The sequence below is a fragment of the Ascidiella aspersa genome, chromosome 1, assembly GCF_963924565.1.
Source record: "Ascidiella aspersa chromosome 1, kaAscAspe10.2, whole genome shotgun sequence".
Lineage (NCBI taxonomy): Eukaryota > Metazoa > Chordata > Ascidiacea > Phlebobranchia > Ascidiidae > Ascidiella > Ascidiella aspersa.
Genome location: NC_139447.1, coordinates 1,790,527 through 1,818,022, shown reverse-complemented (window position 1 = coordinate 1,818,022; position 27,496 = coordinate 1,790,527). Strand labels below are relative to the sequence as shown.

Below are 27,496 nucleotides of genomic sequence, written 5' to 3'. Positions count from 1 at the left end.
TGACAAAAATCGAGTAGCTCAGATGTTGTGTTAGCAAAAAACAAGGCCTAGAGAGTACAACAGTGAGTTAGCAGGATGGCGAGTAACTTTGGACTTCTGAGTACAACATATTTTCATAAAGTTGGGAAGAGTAACTCGTACCTCCCGAACAGAGAGTGTTTTAATTAACAACAGCGAACGCGAGTTAACACTAAGTAAAAGAAGGTAATGTTCTTTTAACTTCCACGTTGCCAAAATTTTAGAAGCAGAAGTACAAAAGTTGTACGAAGGTTTTACGCGTTGTTTTTGAAATGATATAAACCAAAGGTAGATGAGCCAATGAGAAGCAGAGTTATGCAAATAAGTCAATTTAGAAATAAGGTATGCACGGGAAATTCCCCAGACATTTAAACTCGCTCAAAAAATGTCACTAGCGTTTACTATTTGCGTTAATTGAGCCTGTGGCTAAAGATTGCGCGACATTAGGGGGGTATTTAATGGGGATTAGGGGATTATTTAGCTCTGTAGTTTTCGCCGTCCGGCAAATTAAAATACCTTTCTCACGACTGAATTGAAGTTCTGATGATACAGATTTAGGTTCGGCCAAGTAAGAAAAAGCGTGATACTGGTATTGCATTTTTTGTGCGTAGTGAAACCATTCGGTAGTGTGAAAATTATAATTAAATTTGATGTATAGCAAACTTAATGTGTAAAATAAGAAGATATCTCGTCGCCCTTAAAGGTAAAGGGCTTCAAATTGGAGCAAATAATTTGGACTTTTCTGCCTTAATCGAAGTAAAAATAAATAAAATGACTGACTTTGATTAAGACAGGACAGTCCAAAGAATATTTCCATTTGACGTAGTAAGAATATCATAACCCATAGAGAAGTAGGTGACATATTAAACGTTTCGAATATTTCCTTTTTTTACCTTCAAATGAAGACATATTCGGAACGTTCAAAAAATAATTACATTACTAAGTGATTCGTTACAAATTTCTTACCTCTTCAAGTTGGTGAATTCAACGGAAATGTTATTTAATCGCGTTATTTCACTTTCTTCGTTGATATCAATAATAATCGAAAAGTGAATTTCCCCACAGTTTTTAAAACTAGATTCAATTGCAATTTTTTCATTTTTTACTGATATCGGCAATCGGAAAGTTAATTGACTCTTCGTCAATAGTTTCCGTTAAAAGCAATGTTTTCAGACTGGTGTGGGCAGCTTGCCAGGGGAGAAAATAGCGCTTTAATCGTCTATACTTTGGCAGCCATTACGTCCAACTTCAGGCAATTTGAAGTTCTTCCCGCAACTAATCTGCTCCTGATTGCATTGAATGCCATTTAAACTCCGGCAACTTACTGGGAATCGAAAATGAGGGGTGCTGCCATAAGTGCCCATCGTAAAATTTTATTATTTAAATCACCTCGACTGAGTAGAGCACAAACGTGGATAAATATTAGGAATTCACGATACTTGAAAAATTAAATTACATAAACTGCAGATTGACAGCACATCACGAGATTTGAAATGCGAGGTAATTATTGCAAAGGCTTATAATGGCAAAATTAAACTAGCAATTTTAAATCATAATGGAAATAACAATATCGATTATATATTAACGGGTGTCATATTAAGGTAACGATACTTGAAAAATCGAATTACATCTAGAGATTAAGAACACATTACGAGATTTCAAACTTGGAGGTGAACATAGTCTTATAATGGCAAGACCAACAACTTGAAATCATAATAGAAATGACAATATTGATTTTATATTAACGAGTATTGTATTAAGGTAATATGGGTTAACCGCATCGACAAAAACCCCAAAGTATTACCTTTGTTATCGAATTGGAACCAACATTTACGAGGCATTAATATTAAAAGGTATCTTACTTAGATATCTGTCAAGGGTAACGCTGCAAATCCTCATACAGTTTGATTAGAAGGCAGACGATGATTTGGACAACATTTATCTAAACTATTTGGTTGTCAAAGATAGGCTGTGTTTCTTGCAAAATGAAACATCGATTCGAATCCAATTCACATTTTACGATTTTTTTTAATTAAAATTGAAAATTGTTTAAAGCAAGGTAGACAGGTTACGGCGGTGGGCTCTAACCTATGGGTCGCCAAAACCATTTATTGGTGTCGTCATTACTCACTAATTTCTGCAGTTTTAGATTTAAATCCAAGAGTTAATTTAAACTTCTCATTTCGTTACACATATGTCGTTACAGTTCTCTGGACTTGTATAATTTAAGCCAAACAATCACTGTGTTATTTATTTTAAGCATTACTTATCTGAAACAAACTGGGGTCGCATGTAAATGTCGATTTCAGTTTATTTAAATTGGGGTCGGGTGATAAAAGGTTGGAGACCCCTGGGTAACGGTGTACTACAGGTATGACAATGCACTACGACAGTGCATGCCAACCTTATTTCGGGAAATTTCCATCCGCATGAAACAAGAATTGGAAATTTGCAACCTTTAGTTTTCCCTGTTTGAGAAATAACAATGAAAGGATTTGTGTAATAAAACCGTGAATGATAGCTTGAACTCCAATGAACCACTGACAGACTATATTACTGTACCAGTATCGATTAAGTGGGCGCACCAGATTGGAATATTGTATTACACATAGTAAAAAATAGTAAAATTCCGCGCATTCATCCGCACGACGTTTGTCATCCGCATTACAATTTATTTCATTCACACAAGTGCGTACCCTCCCACCGGTTTAACAACACTGCACTACGCTATAAAAAAAATTGCTTATAATAGCGTTTTCCACTTAGCTAATACAATCTACTTACAATAAATCCTAATTATCAATTGTAATTTATTAAATCATTAAGTGCAATTTGGGTTAGAATTCTTGCGCAAATAGGATAATATCGTTTATTAGGGCGTGCCAAGCAACGTCAATCAAATTATGAACTTGTTATGCCTATCATCATGACTGGCTTTGTCTTGGGATTGAGCTTATTGCCCCTTGCGCACAAACAAAGTGCGCAGTTGTACTATGACGTCATCATACACGTTGCCTAGACGCGATCATTTTACCATTCATATAAAAGTGTAAGCTGCAGAATAATAATTTAGCTTTTTATGTAGTAATGTCCCACACTTGGTGTTTTTTCACGATACGCAATGTTCGGTAATTTACTTTAACCGTATCTTTCTGGTTCGGTATAGCCTTGTAATGTTATTGTAATGTTATTAATAAGCTTTACACCTATGCTAAGTTTATAAATTTTGCACTAATACCCAATACGTTGGGCAGAAATTACGGCTGTACGGTCCAACTAAATTTAATTCCATTTTAAAATTAGGGACATTTCATATATTTGACGCTATATATTTCAGGCAAATTCTAGATTAATAGTTATACGTCAAAAAATGCTGAGCCTATTTCTAGTTTAATAGTTACACGTCAGAAAACGTTGAGCATGTTTCTATAGTTTAATAGTTATATGTCAGAAAATGTTGAGTCTATTTCTAGTTTAATAGTTATACGTCAGAAAAATTTTAGCATGTTCGCAATTGGGAGTGAAGAAATAATTTTAGGATAGCAGAGAAAATCTCGCCAACGGACATAACCAAGCACTTAAGAGTTAATAATGTTGTAACTTCGCGGAAAATCAAGTTTCTAATCCCAGGTTAAGCACACGCGAGGAGGCGAGTGTGGACACCTTTCAAGTGAGACAACCAACACTTAAACCGCAATCATGTGATTAGCGGCTGCTAGAAGGTCGACGTGATTATCCACTACTGACCGATATTTGATTTTAAAGCAGCAAAATACTTTGCGATGACTCACACGTTTCCAAAGCGTCGTTTCAACACCCAATAAAGTAATATTTAAATACATTTTTAAAAGGCTTTCGTCTTGCGCAATTTTGATTTCACCAGAACTTAGTGAGGGTGACTGCCACATAAAAGTACAACCTCATAAAAAGATACCTTTAATTTTGAGCAATTTAAATTTCACCAGGTCTGAAGAGTGTAACTGTAGCATGCGAGGGAACACTCTCATAAAAAGATACCAAAATAGGCGACATGTGATTGTATTCTACGTGGATTTTTTGTAACCTTTGGTTTTGCGCAATTTAATTCCACCTGATCTTAGTGAGGGTGTCTGCCACATACATGGAAATTACATACTCATAAAAAGATCAAATAAGTACATGCGATTGTACAGCAGCGACTTTGCAAGTGAATGACATGTTTATGCATTTCCAACACCCATTAACGTTATGTGCAAAGCTATTTACTGTAACCTTTCGTTTTGAGCAATTCAAGTTCTATCAGATCTCAGTGAGGGTATAGCTGTAACAATCGAGCTCTCATAAAAAAATATCAAATAGGCGACACGTGATGGTTCAACAGCGAAATACTTTTCTGGTAGATCATGAGGTCTCAAACACCAACTACAATTGCGTTTTAGATCGGCCATTAAGCGATATGCGAAACGTTATTTTTCAAACTCGTTGTTTCAGCGTATCTTAAATTCCATGAGGTCACGGCATCGGCACCGGCCTAAAAACTAGAGTGGTACTCTCTCACTCTCTCGCTTTACTAATAAAGATGGAAGTAAATTGTCAAATTTAAAAACGAAATAAAGTTCAGAAACAGGTCTAGGGTTGTACCTGTCACGTAATATGGCGGTAAACTTATTAAAACGATCGCAGAATCGACTTTTGTCAATCCTGGGCGGATGGACGCGACATGGCCACAAGTTGGTATCAGGTCACTTGTGACGTAACACGCGACCATTCTTCCCCCTTTGTGTCGTAATTAACCGAGCGATTATTACCGACATTTTAAACAAGTTGGGAGGTTTATAATAGTAATTAATCGTTTTACCGAATCTGATAAAATGTGCGACTTGATTCGCTAAATGCGGTTACTAATAACAATGCGTCAAGGTTTGTATATATTGTTTAAGATTCCGGAAAATAAATTTTCCTCAAAAAAATTCTCAGCTATATATCGTCTACATGCACATTGATACAAGTGAAGTTAAAATCCTATAAATTCTAAAAAAAACGTTTTTTGTGATAGGAGATCTTGAAATTGACTTGCTATGTCAATGAATAGGTCTTGGGCTTGACTTAAGTTAGTTTGCAAATCATTGCCATTTAAAAATGGCTACTGTATATTTCTAAAAACGAGAACTACAAGACCAGAAATAGGCGTGATAGTCGTAATATTTATTGAATCCAACAATAAACCAGGCGTGTCTTAATCCTGGTATTTACCCACACCAAGGTGTGACTAGCCTTAACACAGTAAGTGTCACCACTCTTTACATGTAACAATAAAATCGTGTTCTGGGGCGTTTCTTTGCGTGGATAGCGCGTTATACGACTGACGCCAATTTATTGCGCCATATTTTCGCAGCTTTAGCTATTCCGGGAGCTCTAAAATGTCAACTTGAACGTCACTCGGATAATTTGAGCTTGATTGATTGAATAAATGCACAAGTCGTGCAATGGTATTCAATTAAAACTCCCTTTTTTAGAATGTCACAAGACATAAATAAACGAGCTTTAAACAATCAAACTGCCTTTTAAATCATAATTAAACGAAAATTAAATTAAAAGACAAACATTAAAGATATGAAAACTGTCTTGTTTTCAACACGCTAAAAAATAAAAAATTAAACGCTTTTAAACTTAATAAGCTACTTTTATTAGATGGTTACAAGACATATTGCTAAAAACGTAAAGAAAACTCAAACGTAAAATATGTGCTTCCACAATCGCATTCTGTCCTCCAACATAACAAAAAATGCCGACAAAAAAAAAAAATTTGTTAGTTTCTAATTTTTCTAAACGGAAAGAAAAGCACCTTTAAAGAAAGCCAATATTAAAGAAAAAGAAAAAAGTAGATGTAACAATAAACAACGTCATGAACATTGCCTTCTTAACTTATCCTTCGCAATAATAATAAAACCCTATTTATTTTTTCACTTAAATATTTCGCGACTACAATCGATTACTAGAAAGGGAAATCACCTGAATGTTGTCGACCAGCTTTGCCATGTGCTTTATGATGTCACTATGCTGTGACGGGTTCATCTGGAGAAGCTTCTTTATGACGACAACACTTTCGGCAACAACCTCCTCTGCAAGTCAGGGAATCACCGGATAAGGACAAAAACATTTGTATTTTTTAAAATATAGAAACAAAGTAGTTCGACGTAATAAGAATATCAAAGCCCATACAAGAAGTAGGTGTCTTAGATTTTGAAAATGAATAAAAATTCAAAATACTATCTATTCATATGGGCTTTGATATACTCTTTCTACAACTAACTACAACCTCCAGCCAATAGGCTCCAAAGTAGTTTGTAGAATTTACATAAAACCGTTAAGGTTTGATAATAATTGTAAAAGTTAAACCTTTTTTACGAGGCAATAAACACCAGATAGATAGTTCATAGTCTTTGGCGCCTTTAGGAATGGCGTTGGTAAAGTGAGCGGTCGGGAATTCTTTTTAATAAAAACCTAGCGGTTCATAAAAGAAGTAAACCAGCCAAATAAAAAAAAAAATTGGGTTAAAAAGTCAAAAATGTGTTTTCTTGTTCTTAGAACGTTCGATATAATCAAGTAGCAGCTATGGAGTGGCCATGCAAATAACGTCGGACGTGTAAGCAAAACGCCCATCGTTTAAAGAGGACGTAAAAAAGTGAAAAAAGTCACACGGCCTTTACAAAACGGCGATTTAAATTGATAAGATACAATTATTTAATGTGCTAAAAAAGGATGAAAAAGTTGTAGAAAGTGAACTTTATAAACAGCCAGTGTTCTGGGCGAAAAATAATATACAACAAATGGAAAAACGTTTGTAACGGCGTTTATAATGGTAACGAAAATCTTACCATCTCTGTTGGATAGTAGACTGACAAGTCCAGACAAACAAGTGTCAGTAACCTCCTTAATGTTGGTGGCGCATCGGGCGATTGCTTGGATAGTGTGGGCGACAAATTGCTTGTCTGAACTGCGAACGTATGTCTGTGGAATAAAGGCAAAAAGGTAATGTTCAGGGGAATGCATAAACAATGCAAGGCAAAAGATAAAATTTTTAAATCATAGCAATAGATGTATTTATTTGCAACTGAAATGTAAGTATAAACACTGTGTATTCTGTGATTAAGCCCTTCTAGAGTTGTGCTAGCCAGCAAAAACAGCATACACTATATCAGTGGTTCTCAACCGCCGGTCCGCGTCAACTTTCTTGCCGGTCCGCCAAATATATTATAAATTTATTTCTCAATTGCAAAAAGCAAGATGTTGAAATCTTGTCCATCAAATGTAGAACTTCGCCAGTTCCGTAATTTGCTGCATTGTGACGCAACATTGAGTTAATGGTCTACTTTGGACTTTATTCGTCACGATGGTGCAAGTGTTGTAGTAGGCTACAACTCGTTTAAGTCTTAAGCTTTAAAAACAGTTCTAGGTGAAAAACTTCAATGAACCACGCAAAACACGTATGACATCAAACAGACAGAAGCAAATTGCTTATTAAATTGACGTTTCCATTCTTTGCTTTTAAGTTGCATATACTTTTGTCGTAATAACATTTTGGGTTAATTTTGATTTTTGAAGGTCCACACGTCCGCAAAACTTGTTTTTAAATTTTACCGGTCCGTCTGTGACGTAACAGCGGTGTTTTGTTATTCACGGACTTTTCCTGGTCATTAGCAAACTACAAGAAACAGCACTACTGAGATGTGACACCACGCCCTCATTGTGAAATCGTTTCGTTTAGTTTAATTGTGTATGAAATAAAACGCTACAATATCGCTAAAAAGGTAGAGAACCACTGCATTATATAATACAAACGACCTCGAAACATTATACCATTACACTTTTCAATTTGATCGATTCGGCCTATTTGACTAACGGTGATAATGTGATTAGGTACCGTATAGGACAGGTATACATTTAGCTCAAACCACAGGGCCCACAATCACAGCAATAAATCGCCCAAACAATTTGCTAACATACGTATATTATGATAATAAAAAAATCTCCCATATGTTTAACATTCTTAACAAGTGTCATTTGAAGCAGTTTTGTAAACTGTAATATGTCAACTGTCGAGGTGGTTGTCAAAACTTCTTTAGCAATTCGGTCCTGTTTTTTAAAGCATTGTTGGGTCTTAGTGCTTTTTTGACTAATATGATCTGTTATGCAGTCAAATGATGTACTGCAAAGAATACAAAGTTATTATTGACATAACGAATTCTTGACAATTACGTTGTGCATAACTCCATAACGCTGAATATTGGCCTAAAGTTGAACTTAAGTAACCCTATAGCGCATTTTGTGGACGGTCAGCACTTGCAACTTAACGCATTGCCAACTCCATACCAGACATTACACGTTAGTCGCTCGCCCAATAACGCTTGATTGACATCTAATTATTAGACGAACGTTATCGCGAGACGCGGTAATTAGTCGCCCGAAAAAACGCTGACACTGCACTACATCGTTACATTTAAAGCAAGCGCCATAAATTGGTCGCCGCAGCGACATGCCAACTTACCACACACGTATCTACAATTAGGCGCAACAATCGGCGGTAAAACTTTAAATTATATCGGTTCCAATTACCCGAAATAAACGGCAGAATTGGATTCGAATCCCATCTGGATTCGAATCCAAGGATTCGATATTCTACTTTGAACATCCCTAATCCCTAATGTACGAAGGATTGAAAAAATAGAATTTTGATAGTCTGGAAAATTCACCTTCAATTTCTATAATTTAATGTTGGATGCTGTTTATTCGCGAGATGCCCTGAAATTTTGTTTATTCACATAGTAGGTACAATTTTAAACGTTTCGAATAATTATATATTTATTTTTAACATCCTTTTTAACAAACTATGAGTGACTATGACAGATGTTGAAAATGAATTAGGAGTTATTCCAAACTTTGACAATTCTCGCTATATACTTTTGTATGAGCTTTGATATTCTTATTACTTCTTACTACAACCTTCAACCATTATGCTCTAAAGTTTGTTTATACACTTTTGCAATAATCGACCATTAATTATAAACACAACACAATTTGACAGATTGTGGGCAAAATAGTCCACAATGCGAAAAAAAAGTAATATTCAATGGTAGTAATTTACATATAATTGCCCTTGGTCAAGGCTCTTATTGTTCTGAAACGTTTAAGGTATTACGACCTCAAATGATAAATAAGCACCTTTTCTAAAATATATTTGCGTGTGTTTAGGTTTGGTGATTTAAGTATTAATTATCTTCTTTTCAGTAAGCGCCGCTAAGTACTTCATTTAAGCAATCGCCATCCGTTCTTACAACTGCTGACCGCAACAATGTTAAACTATCAAGCAAAACTAGTTGTTAAATAGCTAACATTTAAGGCTTTCCGCGGAAGATAGACAGTGAGTCTCCAAGTCGGCAAATTATTTCTTGCTTTATCAAACTTTTATGAGACCAAAGAAAATCCTAACGAACGCACCAAAAAATGGTAACATTGTAGCAAAATAATAATATATATAGTACACAAGACCAGCCTATAAACAACTTTTAGGAAGATTTAACTTATAAAAAATATCATGCAAAAACGTACGATAAAAAAAAATACTTTAAATTTCATTGAAAATTTCTTAAAACAGTTGTAAAAATTGTTGTTCGCTATTTTTTTTTTGATTTATTAACCTAAAAATTCTTTTAAAAAATGTAAATAGTTTGTTTGACCATTAAGAGTTAAGCACCTTTCTTCTCAAACCGGATCCCTAAAACCACAAAAAACAAACAATACAGTTACTCAATCAAAACCCCAGAAACAAATAGGGCAAGTATTTACCTGGAATTCCCTCAGAATAACTGAGATGTTTGTCTCACAAGCGAGGTTGGTGAGAACTTCAAGCTTGAGAACTCTTATGTGGGTCGGGTCGGTTGAACGGACGTAGAAGGTCTTCAGGAAAGGTTCAAACACTCCCTGCAAATAACAAGGAAAGGTTTTTGAATAGGAATAATATATAGATCAGCGCTTTTAACCGATGCACCGCGGCATACTGGCGCGCCATGAAGGTAGTTAGTAAGCGTCGGGCAAACGGAAACGAAATTTAAATATATTAAACATTGTTTTATTTTTTTTAAGCTCAGCTCATTGTGCATAGAGTAGTATAAAAAAATGCAGCCTGTGAAATAAAAACTGGCAAGAGATCGAAAATAAATACAGGTATACCAAAAAAAAATTGCTCGCCAGGCAAATAACAAGAAAGGTTTTTAATTTCATAATAGAGTTTTTACTAAATTTACAGCAAATTTGGTCTTGATAAAGTCATACTTCGCCTAATAAGCAGCAGGATCAAAACGTTAAAATATTAAATTTGAATTCGGCTGACAATTGACATTAGGTTTTTAAGGAAATTATAGCATCCAGAACCAGGCACGTACATACTTTCGCAAAATCATGAATCAAAAAATAGAAATTGGCTAAAAATAAATATATATCACATAATTTTATAATAAAAAATTAATTTCTTCTTATAGGAATGGAAAGGTGAAACATAGTACACCAAGATTAGCACCTTTCGGGATTAGTAATTCTCCTGTATAGCTAAAAACCTGTCCCAAATGATAAACTGCATTCCGATAAAGTCGTAAACTAGATTGAAACTAGAAGGGAGCTCGAGCAATTTACAATTTCGAATTAAAATGAAATTAGCAGCAAATCAAATTATCTAGTTAACCATATCTGTTTAATAAAATCTAGTGACGCATTTAGGGCAAGTTTTTAAGGAAGGGTCTCCATTAATAGGCTAATAGTTCGGGTGGTGTCTGCTGAAAGACGCAGGCAAAATCGGTAAGTCTAAACAAGACGGCGACAATTATACTTTGACCTGGCACTCATTAATCGCTTGGTAGTGCTTGGTTAAAGCTTGCACCATCAGATACCACACACATAACATCCAGCAATTACAAGGGAACACCCACACAATAAGCGAGTATAAGCCCAGCGAGAGTGCGCTAAGTATTTGGCAATCTTATCCAGGTAAAGCGGAAACAGTTATGAAGTTATGACGGCTACTTGCGTTCCAATATAAAGGTCAGGGGAACTCAAAGGGGATGTTTAGACTCCCGGGAGGTCATCCTGTGAGTCCGAAGCTCAACTGGTCAATGTCCAGTGACCAACTTGCAAAACTTACGCAATAATTGGCGCGGTAAAGAGCGGTTATTGCGCGCTCAATCAAATTCGCTCGCTTATCGCTCACTTAAAACCAAGCCTTGTAACTATGTAGCTTCTTCAGGTAAAGCGACCTGACTTAAATTGGGGGCTGGTTAGGCGTTATTAAGCTGCCTTGCGTCCTGTGATTAGTGAAGGCTGCTTGGGCAAACGCCGCCTTGCTGTGGAGGTAATTAATGCCCGGTGGGAGTTAATTAAACGCTATGGTGGACACGGGATACGGATAAGGCAATATCCATGTATTTGAGGGCGATGAAGGAAAAACTACGGTTGTCGGTGACTTATAAAATCGACTGGATTCAGGTTTTCAATTATTAGGTTTAAGGGAAGTCGAGGCGAACATAGAGCAGATGGTCAGGTTTAAGATTTAAGCTTTATGTCGGAACATATTAGAAAGCACAAACCCACATGTGTCCTTTGGCATTACTGGAATGGCACACTTGAGAGAATCATATTTTAAAAGTGCTAATATTGTAGCATGAAGTGCTAACAGAAAAGAGTTCAAAGTTTGATGCAAAGATAAAGCATTTTAACGTAAAATACCACACATGTAGAAAATCAAATGTGCCAGGCCTGGGAATATTTATTTTATTCATATTGTGCGCGACATGACAAAGCAGGAATACTAAGAGTTTTAGCACTGGGCACCTTGTTTTAATTTTAGGTCCGATATTAAGCCTTACAATTTAGCAACGTATATTTATGAAAAATAGAGTAATAAGGTGGCATAGGGACAACTAAAAGATGGAACGAGGTTTTGCCAAAGTGCTAAAGCGTTCATCCCTTTGCGATAAGGGATCAACTGTGAAAAATATATGATTTGTGTTACTATCTTTGAGAACAAATGCGCTTTATAAAACCACGTGGCTTTTACAAAGCACTTAAAAGAGAGAATGAAAATGTTTTACACAGAAGAAGCTTATCATAACACATAGTTGTAACAAATCAGTTGCTGAGATTGTTGGGTAGCAAGTGTAACTTTTTCGAAAGAAAATCGCGAAAAGTATTTCTTCTGCGGCTTTCAAGCATAATAGCGCGCTGCGGTTTGTATTTCGTTACAAAATCTAGAAGATATCTTCATGTAGTCTATAATACTTGCTCAGCGCGGGGTTGATAGGTGAAGAAAATTACCTTTAAGTTAATCAAGTCGATATTAAAGCCAAAATGACAATTTACTAAACTGAAAGTATTCTATCCGGTCTAGATAATTTGACCAAAAAATACTACTGAAGTTTTTACCAATTCAAGTACGAAGTTATAAGATCAAAATCATAGAAACAGAAAATAGGTAAACAGTTTCCACGGCAAATTGTCCTACAAACCCGTCCGAATTGACTGGTATTTTACCTCGAGAATAGGTGTGTCTTTACTAATTGGTTTTCTGCTTTGTAATTAACCACGTTAAAATTGCGTTTTTTTAAGTTCAGGAATAGGTGCTTTGTTTGTTCTTTTAACATTGAAGCCCATAGTATAGACGTCTGCTATAATGGGGGTAAGTTAAGCACTGTTTCCTTATTATAAATTGAATGAAGTTTGTATACTGACGATTGTAAAACTATTTTTAAACCCCCGAGGAATGTTAACTTTATCAAGCAAAACAATTTTTCTATGCTTAACATAGTTACGTTTAAATAGACAATTCAAAAGGTCAATTGAAGTATGACATTATTTTAATTGCTTTTGAAATAAATATATTTATTGTACAATATGTCTTTGAACCAACAGTTATTTACCAGAATTTAAGTAAGACAAATAAAATTTGACCCCATACTCGTTATTTTAGACAAAACTGCAATTGCAATTAAACAATATTTTAAACTTGACAAAATTAGGAAACATTTAATCTTTGGGTGCACCCACGGGTCTGTAATGCAGCCTTATAATGAATTGCAAAGCCCAAAAGATCGAGTAGATCGACATCATCTTGATTAAGCGTTTCGATACGAACTTGTATCATCGTCAAATTAAATGAATATGGTACAAGTTCGTATCGAAACGAGATAATGTCGATTTACTACAGTACTATACCTTTTTGATTTGGAATTCATTATCATGTATTCTTTGAATTTACTAATTTCCTGCTTAATATATTATTTACAGCTGGGTTATCCAATTGGGATCGTGCTGCTTATTTGCGCCCCCTTGACATTGAGTTATCTTATTTTGGGGATTCCGACAGTATATTACGCCCACCAGTACACAACCTGGGGCATGTGCTCACTACAACCCATTTCTCAAGAGTGGTCGACTGACAATTACTGGCAGAAAGTCTCGCTGAGTTTGGACAGAATGGTGAGTAAGGTGTGTAAGTTATTTCCTGCACATATATTTCTTTAACCAACGTTTCGGCTTACTATAATGACGGATACATCCACAATTCTGCTTCATAGCATGTTTAATTGTTAGCGAAATAATTTATCTTTTAAAGGATATAATGCGAATAAGGTTGGAGAGAATTTGCCTAGTATGAGGTTTGAACTCACGACCTCGGAATAATCGGAATCAGTGTCTGTTATCGTTCATCAGTGTGACCAGATCACAGAAAACACAAATCTATAAATTTATCTTCAGAGATTGAACTCATTAAAAGGCAGTTTTAATGGAAAAATAAACTTTCAATAGATTAGGTATATCTGCCCAATAATTATTTTTTTAGCTGCCAGTTTTAGCAGCAAATTTAAATTTTATTATATCACCGCTGGAGTCAGCTAATAGTACACAAACTGTCATAAAAACAGCAAGTATGAATTACCGAAACTTAATATTTCTGCCCAAACAACTTAAAATCGCAACATCAAAAACAGCAAGAAAAGTTACAGAGCGAAATATAACAGCGTCTTATTTCTGCAGGAAATAAAACCCACTCTCAGTCAGGACTACTGTTCAACGGCCACCGGTATGAATACAAAAGCCTGCTTCCTAAAGGCATATTGCCCACAAATTTCACTCAACCTGGCAAAAACCCACAACCTGCAGCCATTCAAGGAGGCCATTGCCCCCTACAGAGCCCCCAGTAACTCTACGAGGAAGAAGCGAGCGGCCCCCGGCAACCCATGTTCTGTGGCAACACCCCGAAGTGTGGTTGTGAGCCATGCTATGAAGGTTGCTAATGGAGTGGTACATGAAGTCGTACAAGACCCGGGTAAGATGTTGTGATTCAGCATGTCGGGCAAATAGCCAATTATAACTTTTATTGTTGTTTACTTTTATTTTTTATACTGTTTACCACGAAGAATTTATTTTTTATGATTGTTTAACACAATTGTGTTACGTTAATAACACAGCAAGATTTTACAAACAGAAATTTGCAAAAATAAGATTTGTGATCGGGGTTGTGTACAGGGATGCCTGGGTTTTACAAACCGAAAATAAAAATGCCGAAATACGGAAGAAACTTACAGCAAAGATTGTAATATTATCTGACAAACGTAGAAAATATCGAATTATCTGACAAACGTAGAAAATATCGAATTATCGGACAAACGTAGAAAATATCGAATTATCGTCCAACCTTACAACCAACTTTGAAATAACCAACAACTCTACAACCAATTAGAATTTTAGTAGTTTCAAATAGATAATCTAAACCAATTGTTTCAGACTGGTAGAATAACATGACCTTCTTATTGCATTTTCAGCGAACGGTTATTATCAGTTGGTTATCACGCACGATTGTGCTTTGACGGCGTACGGCGGTGATCCTTGTACAATGCAGAACTTACAGTATTACCTTAACATCTTCGTGGGGCCAAACTATGAGGTGGAAAAGACGTTCGTTACGATTCCAACGAACTGTGAGATCAGTACGGGCGGTTAATAACTGGATTCTACACTTCTACACTCGTTCTTACCATTTGGTTGACTGCTTACTTGAAGATCAATTGGAAAATTGTTCTTTCGGAAATTTTTTAATAAAGTACCAACGTTTCGACCATCTATTCGCTTTTTTCTTGCTGTTTGTCTGGCATATATATTTTTTCGCCCATTATTACAAGAAGATTGCCCAAATAGGTGGTCGCAACGTTGGTATTTTAATAAAATTTTGCCGAAGAACAATTTTATCAACCTGAGAGCCTTAATCATTTAGTTCTGTCAATTGCTCGCTTAAAAACTCAATTGACAGATGTGTGTACCTTATTCGCAATCTCACAGTCAGTTCAAACTGACAATGCTGTTTTTCATTTTTTCTGTTGCACAGTTTAACAAAATTTGTCAATAACCAACCTACCAAGTACAATTCGTGTTTAACTGTGCCATCTGCTTTACAGTTAAATACTTGTGTAACAGTCAGTGGGTTTGAAAAACGTGTATTTTTTGCACTACCGTTCTTTGTGCTTCAGGTGGTACAATTAGTTTGTCTAGAAATGATTTAACCTCTACTTCAACTGACAAAAGACGGATCTTGTCTACTTGACTGCTTTTGAAGTTATTTTTACCGTCAAGAACAAAACAAATCGTACAGTTATCGAAATAAACAAAACCCATTCTTGACATTTCGCTATTCGCACCATAGTTTCTACTGCACATCCTTCTGTAATACTGTATATATGTTTTTCTTGTTTGAAAAATGTTTCTTTATAGTCAAACGTTTATCGTATGCATCATGATTTTCTTTAGGAAGATATCGTATTTATACTTTACCTTGACCAACGACTTATTTGTCGGACATTTTCATAAAAATGCTGTAAAGTAAGTTAATACCCACTGATCCAATTTTGTTTTGCACTGAGCGTGTCACGAAAATTTTTCGTCTCGCTAACAAGTTGTTTTAACCAATCGCCTTTAAGCCATTACGACCTAAAGGTCGAAATATTGATCTTTATGTGTTAATCATACGTGTGTTTGTATTTTAGGTTTCTGTTGATTAGGGTTATAGAATAGGCATTGCTCATCTGCAACTGTTCTGCACTCTGGAAAGATTTCAAATGGAGGTGAGTAACTACAACGTTCTAAGTTTGAGCTTAACACTGCTTATTTTCTCCATTTCAAAGAAATAAAGAAAATGGTTTAAAATATAGAATATTGTGGCTATGCATTGTTGTGTGTGTTTTTCCCAATAATATTTAGAAGTAAAAAATGAATTTCAAAGCAAAAAGATCGAGTAGATCAGCATCAATAAAGACATTTAGATACGCACTTGTAATATCATCGTTAATCTAAAGCTTTAGTTTAGCAAATACTTCGCGTCGAGCCCTTCTTGACATTCACAATCTGTGGCAAAAAAACTCATCCTTTTAAACAAACACATTAACTGGTGCTGAATTGATGATACAAGTTCGTATCGAAACGTCTTAATCAAGATAATGTCGATCTACTCGACTTTTTGATTTCGACATTCATTCTTAAACTGCATTTCAGATAGATAAATATAGTACCTAAAAAGTAAACAGCTGGGAAATATACCTTGACCTATAGTTTGGGAAATATGTCCTGTTCTATGTTTTGGTTTTACTGGGTACAATTAGTGGCAGACAAAAAAGACGAATAAACCAATTCAAAGCTTGATATTTTGTCCAGGTCAAGACTTTGGTATTTACGCTTGTTGCGTCGCTGCTTTGCAACATGAGTTCGTCACACAGCATTCGGAAGTTGGAGAAACAAGACGATTTCATGCTCGTAAGTTTCTACATAGATGGTGTGTGCTGATTAAAAAACAGGCTGAGTCAAACAATTATTAATAAACTTAATGGTAACTTGAGCACTTATAAAGTGATTTTTGCCGCATGAAACACCTTCAAATTGACCACTTTCAGTACTTTCCAAAGAAAGTACCAGCTAAGTTAAACAATAATTAGTTGTTTCTAAATGTGGACTTGAAACGAAAGGGGCGCCACAAGAGGAAGAATAAAAGCAGATTGAAACGCCTTTAAATTGGCTGTTTTTTATTTTGGAAAGAAAAATTAGAAAAGCCATATTCTACTAAAATTCAAAAATATATTTTTCAAGGACGTCGTTTATCAAAATGTGTTATTTGATATTAAAACAAATGTCAGAGATTGGCGCGGAAAAATGTAATCTTTCAAATAAACACATGTCATTTTTATAGGGCAATTGTATTTAAAAATTTACAATTGTATCGTTTGGTCATCGAAAATTCGGGTATTATCTTTTAAAATATGTCTTAATTTTTTTTTCGCTGTAAAAAAAATGGTATCCTTCATAACAGGATATTTTTCAGACGACAATGGGTGCTTTGCAATAGGAATGACAAATCCCATCAATATATATATTAATTTTTTTTTAAATAAACCCTCTTTAGTTTCTTCTCTTTTTACACATTCAGTCCGCCATTGACCATACGATAAGATATGCGCCTAAATATACATTTTAATGATGCCGCTAGTGTTGCTTTCCAGTTCTTTACATGTTGTATTGTTTTGTTTATTTCTAGACACTGATAATGCTCCATTTTGAGGCAAAATAAATTTTTCCTTTTAGAACTGATAAACGACAGACTTATTAATTAAAGGACATTTAGTGCTTGTATTTATCATCAGTTAAAAAAATGCCACTTAAATTAACGATGATACAAGTTCGTATCGAAACGTCTTTATCAAAATGATATCAACTTATTTCACTTATTTGGCTTTGACATTTTTTATTACCAACCCTTATTTTTATTTGTCTTATTTTTATTTGTCAAGGATATTTCGCGCGCCAAAGACCTTTGCATTCTCTACCCTGACCTTATTTCGTGCCAACTGGCGCGCAACGACCCCGAAATGTTGCGCAATATTTCGCGCAAGTTCAACCTCGCGCCCCTGCCGGAAGTGACGCGAGACTCGAGTGACGTCATGCGCAGTGACGTCAACGCGAGTTGGTTCGAGGGCGCACGGAATCGTCCGAAGCGTGCGATGCCTGACAATCCTTGCTCTCATCCGGTTGGAACGATTGTGCTTCTAACCCAAGCGACTGACAGCTTGACTGGGACCAACGTCGAAGTGGTTCAGGCGCCCCGTGAGTAAAAAACAATATGTTTTTTCGTTTTTTTTGTTATGTGGGGCTAATTTTGCTTCGATTGGAAGGGATAATTTACTTGTTTTAAGCCTTATGCGAGTAAAAAAATTGTTTTTCTTGGGTTGGCAAAGCTAATTTTTACTTGATATAAGCCTAATGTTTGAAAATAGCTTTTTTTGTTAAATTGGAGGACTAAGCCACTTGGTTTTGGCCTAATATGAGTAAGACAAAAACTGTTATGTTAAATTGGTGGGGCTAATTTGCTTTTAATCCTAATGTTTGAAAATAACTGTTTTGTTTTCGATTGGCAGTGTTAATTTACTTGGTTTAAGACTCATATGAGCAAAAACCATGTTCTTCTTGGGCTGGTAAAGCTAGTTCATTTGCTCTATTTGTAATGTTAGCAAAATCGTATTTTGTTGGATTGAGAGAAATAGTTTAACTGGTTTAAGCTTAATGTGAGTAAAAAATATGTTTTTTTGCTGTGTTGTTGGAACTAATTTTCTTGATTTAAGCCCATTGTTTGAAAATAGCTGTTTTGTGTTCAAAAGAAAGAGTTAGTTTACTTGATTTACGCCTAAACGTTTTCTTCTGTTTTATTGGCTGTACTGTACTTGGTTTAAGTAACATGAGTAAAAACAATTTTTTTTGCTGAATTGGTGAGGCTTATTTACTTGTTCAGGCGTAATATAAGTACAAAACAATGTTTTGTTGAACTTGCTGGGCTAATTTAGTGATTTATGTCAAATGCAAGTAAAAATCGTGTATTTGTTGGGTTGGCAAACCTAATTTACTTAATTCAAGCCAAATGTGAGTAAATTAAGAAGTGCTCCTAAATGCAATTACAAGCATCATGCGAAAAAGTCGAATTATTTAGAGTCATGTTTAAGTGTATTTTTTCAGCATTTAACATAAAGGCGTCTTCTAAACACGCTAAATTGTTCTTTTATATATTTTTGCAGCGTACGGCTACCAGTATTTCTCCTACTTCACGTGCCTCATGTCAGCGTTCAAGGGCAACCCTTGTACTCCTCAAACCCGGGAATTCTTCGCCTTTGTGTATATAGCCGGGGTGCCACAATACAGGCAGATTGGCTACTACGCTACTTGCGCAATCTCGGTGCCCGCCTGAGGCAGTTAAGCAAAGAAACGACGGAAATGAAAAAAATGAACAAGCACAGGAGGAAAGCCTGTTGAGCTGTTTTCCGCGTAAAAAAAAACACAAAAAACATTGTGTTATTTTTTACACAAAAACCCTTTTTTCTGATTTTTAGTGAATGAAAGACTTGCATCAAAGTCTTTAAATTTTTTAAATCTTGGAATTGATATGGGCAGTGGAAAATCTTCCAAACCCTAATGTTTTTTTTAAAGTTTTTGAATGTTTTGTTTAGCCTAAGTTAAGTGTTTAGAAATTGTCGTTGTAAAAGCGCTTTTTCAACTATTGGTTATTGTGCTAACCATGCCATTTATACTGCTTCCGATATATATCAAAAAAACGTCGATCGATCAATTTTTTATTTCCCGATGTTAGACAAACCTTTATAAGGCGATAGAGTGAATGTATTGCACGCGTAAATATATGCTTTATTGTACCACAAAAAGGCTTTGGATAAAATTTGTGTTGTTTTGTTGCCCCCTCAAACCCCATTTTGAGATCTGAACCTATTTCTGACAGGATTTAGTAAGGAGGGGATCTCAACGCGAAATACTTCATACGTACGTTTAAAGGAATTTACTGCAGTGATTCTTTACTGTTTTATCAATCTTATAGATTCAATTTATAAAATTTTGACAAAAGACTGTTCTTCTAAATCTATGATTAAGCATTAAGATGAACTTCCGTTTCTTAAGTTTGGCCAAATTTGAGTATTAACTAGTTACTAAATAATTAACTTTAGGAAGGCTATTAACATTTTTTAATGAACGACTCGTTAAGGTTTAAATAATAAAGTGGTGCTTTGCAAAGTTTTGAGTTGTCCTGCAAAAAAGCACAGTTTTACATCTTTGTCGACAAGTCTTTTACAATGAGATGCATATTTTTTATTTCTTTCAAATCAATAAAAAAGTTTTAACCGAAAAATTATGAATGTTTTTGTCTAGCGTACCAAAAAAATGTTTAATCATTTTATCATAAATTTATTCGTTTTTTAGTAAAGCCTTGTTTTACACAAAAAGACGCAGATTTGGTTTTTTTTGAGACGCAGAGTTTTTTGTTGTTTCCTTAACCAATAATGTATCAATAATTGATGCTGAACAGCAACCAATGAACATTACTTTAAGTTGTTTTAAAGGGGCCCTAGAAAATCATTCAATTGAAAGTGAGTGTTTGTTTCAACTACAAAGAGTATACATTACATGCCTGAAATAACGTGTACAGTATTGGTAATTTTTAGCATTCTATTTGAGGGTTACCAGTTAAACCTTAAGATCCACATTTCTTACTATTGGTCAACCACAAACAGTCATAACTTAAACATATGCAGAAACGAAAAAAACAACAATTTGTCTATTTGTCACTGGCACATAAACCTATACCCGTAGTTAATTGCGAGTCACGACCAGCAATAAACGGTGACCTAATCAAACGATATCTACAATGCACATTCTACGAAACTTAGCAATAAAACTTTAAGTTTAAAAAAACGGAGTAAAACCAGGATCAGACATTAAGGAATATATATTTCGCCTATACTGGCATCGCTAGTTAATTATTTCGAACACAATTAATTTGAGATATTTTAAACTCTGGGTTTTATTGTTTATATAGTATACGAGTCAGCAGAACAGTGATCGAAAAGCAGAAACCTGCTGTCAATGGTTTTGGATTCCATCAAGATACGCCCTTTTAAAAACCCTACGAACCTAAATACGATATGAAGATAAGGACCTCATACAGAATGTGTTGGTCATTTCTCCGCTGACACAGAAGTTAAAGCTTAGAATTTAGAAATCCATACCCTTATTGATTTACCTATACCGAAACTATAATGGCGTAACTTAATTAGACAAAGTACACATTTCTTAATACAACGACTGATTTTTTTATGGCTATTTTTACGTTATTGCAATTTCTAATTTGCAGCATTACGACCAACGACTGTTATATGATGTGATGCACGTTTTTTGCAACACGAGCAATTCAAAACGCCAATGGCCAATCAAAGTTTTTCCATCTTTAAATTAAAAACAGGTTTTATAAATTTAACAAATACAAAACTAAATGTTTTTGTTTTTTGAAGATGTTTTAAGTTCTGGCAGTACGTCATACAAACATCCAAGTTTAGGAAAAACAAACAAATATGTCAAATGTATTGAATAATGGCTTTTACGTCATGAAATTTCACTTAGTGATTAAGGATACGCCTCCTCGTTGGAATTACAACATTTTATGTCGACATAGGAACATGTGATGTCGTAATTTCTCCGCGGAACTAAACCCTGGCACGCCCTGTTTGGACAAGAATAAGACGCGCAATGGTTCGGTTCATGTTCAGTGCCATTCTAATTATAAAACAAATTAATCTGTGGATTGTCAACACATTACGGCAGACAAGGGTACTTAGACTATAAATGGACGGAACCAATTTAGAGAAAATGTCGAGCGAAGAAATGAAAGTAATAGTTCGGACCAAAATATGGCATTATGCTGTTTGCAGCCTCGGGCGGTTAAACACATTATAAAGCGCCTGACAAAATGCTGCTTGCTACTGCAGGACACAAAGCTGTAAAAATGACAGTGAGGTAAGTCATTGAAGGGATTAATTTACTTTTGTTGTGTGTATGTGATGCAAAAAAGACTGCAATTGCAGGTGATGCAATTGCAAACTTTCCTGCCGGTCCGCCAAATACATTACAATTTGATATCTTAGTTGCAGAATGCAAGATGTTAAAAGCTTGTCCATCAAATGTAGAATTTGCTGCATTGTGACGCAACATAGAGTTATGGTCTACTTTGGCTTTTATTGTTCGTCACAATGGTGCAAGTGTTGTAGTAGGCTCTTAAATCTTTAAAACCAGTTGGAGGTGGAAAACTTCAATGAACCACGTAAAACACGTATGACATCACACAGACCGAAGCAAATTGCTTATTAAATTGACGTTTCCATTCTTTACTTTTAAGTTGCATATTTTGTCGCAATTACATTTTGGGTTGATTTTGATTTTTGAAGGTCCACAGGTCCGCAAAACTTGTTTTGAAATTTTACCGGTCCGTAAGCTAAAAAGGCTGAGAACCACTGCTCTAGAAGAAAGGAATGCAATGTCCATGAATTACGCCATTTTTAATACTTCTTTCTAACATGATTTGTAAGTTTGTAAGAGCATTAGTTTAAAGCCGAAGTGATTTGAGAAAAGTGGGCTAGTTTTTAGCGGTGAACAATTTTGTTTTGATCAACTTTTAGCACGTGTTTTGATACAGTTGATCAAGCTGGGTCACAAAAGCCTAGGCGGTCGTTTGTAACTTGCTACCGATAATACACCGAAATCCATCGCAGACTCGATCAATGATGCAAGCAGGGCCGGCTGGAAAACAATTTGCCTGTGGTGAGGTTCGAACTCAGGACCTCCGGTCATACCGTAACATCGTGTGTGCATCTTTCATTGACTTGCTATCAAAAGTTAAGATGCATTTCTTCAAAAGTAATATCACATTGGTTCGATTTAATTAAAATTAGAGGAAGATGTTATCTCTTAATCTCTAAAAATAAGTTGTAGCTGTTGACGGTTGGAGGTGATTTTTAGCGTGAGAATACAAAAGGAAAGAGTGCAAATATAAAGGGGTACTCAAAAATATTTAAGCAACAAGAATTGGTCAAAAGTGTATTGGTTAAAGTCAGTCATTAAATATATATATATATTTTTTTTTGCTCGGAACTTATTTATGCCTGATTTTGACCAAGACGGAAAAGACTAATATTTGCTCCCATTTGAAGTCATTGTCATTTACGTGTAAGTGCGAGATGGCATCTTCTTATTTTACACATTCGGTTCGCTACAAGAAAAACACTTGCTTTCCTAAAAGATTAGAGTACAAACAAATGAAACGAAAATGGACATTTTTCATAATCTAACAACGACTAAAGTCAACTGAAAGTGAAAACCACGAGGACTATAATATAGAGCCAGCTCGAGTAAGCTTCACAATCCCGAATGTGTTTTAGCAGGACGACCCTTCAGGCCATTGTGCTACTGTCTTTCATCGCTTCAATCCAGTGTGCATGGTACCAGAGGAGAAACACAGCTGCAACAGCCACAAGAACAACAAGCCAACCTTTCAACGTTGGACGGTTCGAGATCCCCACACAAGACCCTTCCCTCGCTACCATTAACCCCCGGTTGTATTTGGCCAACCTCTACTACAACCACCCCTACTACACCACCCCGAGGACCCCATCGAGGGAAACCACCACAAGGCCTCCTCCAGCCAACCCGACATATGCACTTCCCTGGCATTGGTATGAGGAAGAACCGAAGTGGGAATTGAGATTGGCGCCACAGCACATTGTAAATATGCACGTTTAAGTTGGATTGTAGAATAAGATTAGGAGCATATTGGCTGGAAATTGTACTTAGACGAAGATTGAATATCATAATATAGCGAAAATCAACAAAGATTTCTTCAAAGCCTTCAAAATGTTACAACATGCTTCTGTATGGGCTTATATATTCATTCTACGTATAACAACAACCTCCAGTCATTATCTTAAGATTTAATCGAAACGCTCGCAAAATGCTGCCTACTTCTCATGGGCTTTGATAAGCATTCTAACTAGTCTGATATAATTGTTCGTAGCGGTACAAAAATGCACGTCTTTAAGATGGAATGCAGGATAAGTTTAGTGCGAAATTTAAATCATATTGGATGGAGGTTGTAGTTAGACATAGAATCAATATCAAAAGATGCTAAATATAAACATAAATTTATTCGATTGTTTTATGAATTTGTACCAAGCAATTCTAAGGGGGGCGCGAGCTCGACTTTAATATTTTAACTTTTTGCAGTGATTTAATGGTTTCCTTTGGGTTAGGCATAATTCCTACATACAAACTCTGTTTTTTTGCCAACTTTAACATTAAAACTGAAAAAATGTTTCGCGCTCCGCGCGAATCTTCTAATTCCTTTTAAGAAAATCAACTTATAGATAACCGATAAAAGCTATCGCCCTTTCGGACTAGTTTTCATCCATATTTTATAGATGGAAACAGGCTAAAAAAAAAAAAATGATACGAAAAATGATAAAAGTCTAGCAACAGCGGGAGTCGAACTTTTTTTGCGCGAAACTATATTGTTTTTGCAATATTGCCGCTGTATTGAGTGTCGTTACATCTTTTGCAACACGATAACGCATTGTTTAATATTTGCGCTTGACATTTTTTGCGCTCGACATCATAACTCTAACAACTGTGGAGTAAATGCCCTCACAACACGTTCGTCAAAATCAGCTCGATAAAATCAATGTGTCGAGCTCGCGCAATTTGTTGTGTGCCCAATGCGAAACGCCTCTTCGATTGCAGTTTAGCCAATTCGACCAAATAAAACTCAAAATTTTTCGCGCTTTGCGCTACCAACAACACCCTTCACTGTTTTTCATTTTCTTAGTGATATTTAATTGCAAAATGTTGAAGTATTTTCATAGGGGGGCGCAAGGCATGTAAAAATTTCCAAAGGGGGGCGCGGCTGAAAAAGAACCACTCCTGTACAGCCTTCTTCGCAATAAGCTTTGATATTTATTAACTACAGCCTCAAAACAAATCCACGTGTAAAGACGAACTAACGCTCCGCAACGTATCACATCAAATATCGTGATGTGCATTTTTCAAAATAGACTTCATAGTTGAAATTTTAAGTATCAATAAAATGGGTAGTTTTTCAAAATTTTAACCCAAACAGCAGATCAGCGCATGACTTTTGTTTTGTATAGCAATATGATGAAAATATTAGAAGTAATAATCTCAAAACATTACAAATTTTATCGCTTTCTTAAAAGCTTTTTATTGATATCTAAGTAACTTATACCAATCGGTTTAAGGGAGTCTCGTTGGTACTCGAATAAAATTCCATTACAGCTTAATGGACAAAAATAGAAACCCATGGCGAATAATCATAAACAAAAGTCAGTTTCGGAAATACTTTAATCATCATTGAGTTGATTTTAACGATGGTGGTACTACACGAGCAAAACGCTTGAAAATGACATTTTCAGAACTAAATTGTAAGGTTACTGAGAAATCGGCGTTTTATGCTTCCATTCTGTATTGTCCTGCAATGACCACTAAACTTAAAATTTTCGCTTTAATTAAATTTTAAAATGCGCCGAAAATATATTTATTAAAAGGTTCTTCAATCGATGAGCACCATCGTCATAATACGGGATTTCTCCCCTAACAGGCCTTCGTAAATAAGGGGCAAAAATTATTTTAAGATTTATTCCAAACGTTCAAAATGCTACTGTACTTACTTCTAAATGATCTTCATTCTACGTCTAACTACAACCTCAAGATCCAATATCTTAAGATTTATTCAAAACGTCCACAAAGTCCTGTCTACTTCTGTAGGGGCTTCGATAGTCATTCTAAGCAGAACAATAAAAATATTAAACCCCTGATGCTTTTTTCTTCTCGCAGTCGGAACCCCTAACCCCCGCCACATGCAGGTTGCCCAACTTCCGTCCCTTACGCGCGTGCCAAAGCATGCTATTCCCCAGCAAAAGCACAAGCAGCTTTGAGAAGCGGGAAAGCCGCAAGTACTTGTGTGCCAGCCAGCACAGATGGAGGCCTGCGAAGAAAGGAACGGGTAGAGGTGGTGGAGAGGATGTTGAGTTCAACAGACGCTCAGTGTTCGGAAGTAAGGTGAACCAGTGTAGAAGAGCTGCCGTGGAGAAGGCAATTATTTGGGCAGAGGAAGTCGGAAAACCCGGAGTTAGACGAGAACTCGTGATCGACGAAGGTGAGTGAAATGGTTCCAACGCGAGAAGGGAATTTAAGCAGTTCAACCTACACGAGCACCTTTGAAGCGCTTTTCAATAGGTTTGCGAAATAATTTTGTGGTTTAACAAGCGTGTGGAAAGTGAACCACATCATACGCAACAGCTATGACACAAGTACAAATTAAACGTTTGATGACGGTTACGCTAAATATAACTTATTTTCCAATTCAGTAGATCTGTCACAAAGAGTGTTTAGTTGTGGATAATTTTGGACCGGACATTGGATACCCAAGTATCGATACTAAGGTGATATCGGTGCCGATCCAACACGAAATTAATTTGTACATTAATAATATTTTACATGATCGGGGCGCCTATACGCAAGGGCTAAAGTATTGATATTAAGGTGGCAGCAGAAGCGGTCAGATAAATTAATTTGTGTATTACAGGTATATTTTTTTAAATATTGCAACAATATCAAAGACAGTAAAACGTTTTGAGGTTGTGGAGTCGGGGTGGACGATAATATTCGATCGGCCGCCGATAAGGTTAGAGTACCGATATTAAGGTAGCATCGGTGACGATCCATCGCGATATTAATCTGTACACCAATAACATCCGATAACCAAAGGTTATAGTATCGATAGGGTTCAGATAATACAATTTGTGTAATATACAGCCAGATTTTTGCAACTTAGAAAAAATATTACAAAAAAAACATCAAGATAAATAGGCTTTCTAATGTGCAAGCAGCTATCAGTGCTAATACGATAATACCCAAATTAATTTGTGCACTCAAGCCATACTTTGCGATCCAAAAGAAAGTTTTCTTCTTTAAAATGTTTGACAAAAAATGCTACCTACTTTTAGACGGGCTTTGATGTCAATTCAACGTCTAACTACAACCCCCAACCAATAAATGCTCCAAAGATCGATTTATTAATTTCTGTTTGCAGCCGACCACCTTTACCAGACGATATTCGTGGAGGATTGCGACACAAACCAGCCAGCACCACACCCGGCTCTCCAGTGCAGCATGCATCCCATACAAATCAAGGCTGCAGTTTGGAGGGATGTGAACAACACGATTGAAGTGATAAATGTGCTGACCGACGCCTACTGCGCATACCTGTCGCAATCGGGCTAAATCAGTTGTTCCACTCGCGATTTCTTTTGTGATTTTTGTGTGTTTGAAAATAAATGCTTACGATTCTTGAACCAAACTGTGTTTTTTTTTCAAACTTACTGGAAATAATATCTGAACATTAAATATTAAGCTATTAGAGAAGTTGGTGTTATTTTTACCAAAACGCAAATTGGATATATTTGTTTTTGTATAATAAAGCTCGTAAGAAGGCTTTACTTGATATTTGATCAAAATATTG

General features: G+C 35.8%; 2 protein-coding genes across 2 annotated transcripts in view; one reads left to right on the top strand and one right to left on the bottom strand.

Annotated features, from left to right (window-relative positions):
* LOC146166484 (AP-3 complex subunit beta-2-like) overlaps window positions 1-27,496 on the bottom strand; it is a 63,584-nt gene that overhangs the window by 16,558 nt on the left and 19,530 nt on the right. The window contains exons 9-11 of the mRNA XM_083390868.1: window positions 9,844-9,978; window positions 6,876-7,008; window positions 6,010-6,119 (exon numbers count right to left, since the gene is read on the bottom strand). Of these exons, the coding sequence (XP_083246994.1) occupies window positions 6,010-6,119; window positions 6,876-7,008; window positions 9,844-9,978 (378 nt within the window). The remainder of the gene's footprint in view (window positions 1-6,009; window positions 6,120-6,875; window positions 7,009-9,843; window positions 9,979-27,496) is intronic.
* LOC146166486 (uncharacterized) lies at window positions 23,335-27,321 on the top strand. Its single transcript, XM_083391047.1, has 3 exons — window positions 23,335-23,688; window positions 25,810-26,131; window positions 27,068-27,321. Exons 1-3 carry the CDS (start codon window positions 23,335-23,337, stop codon window positions 27,256-27,258), a joined length of 867 nt encoding a protein of 288 aa, XP_083247173.1. The 3' UTR covers window positions 27,259-27,321.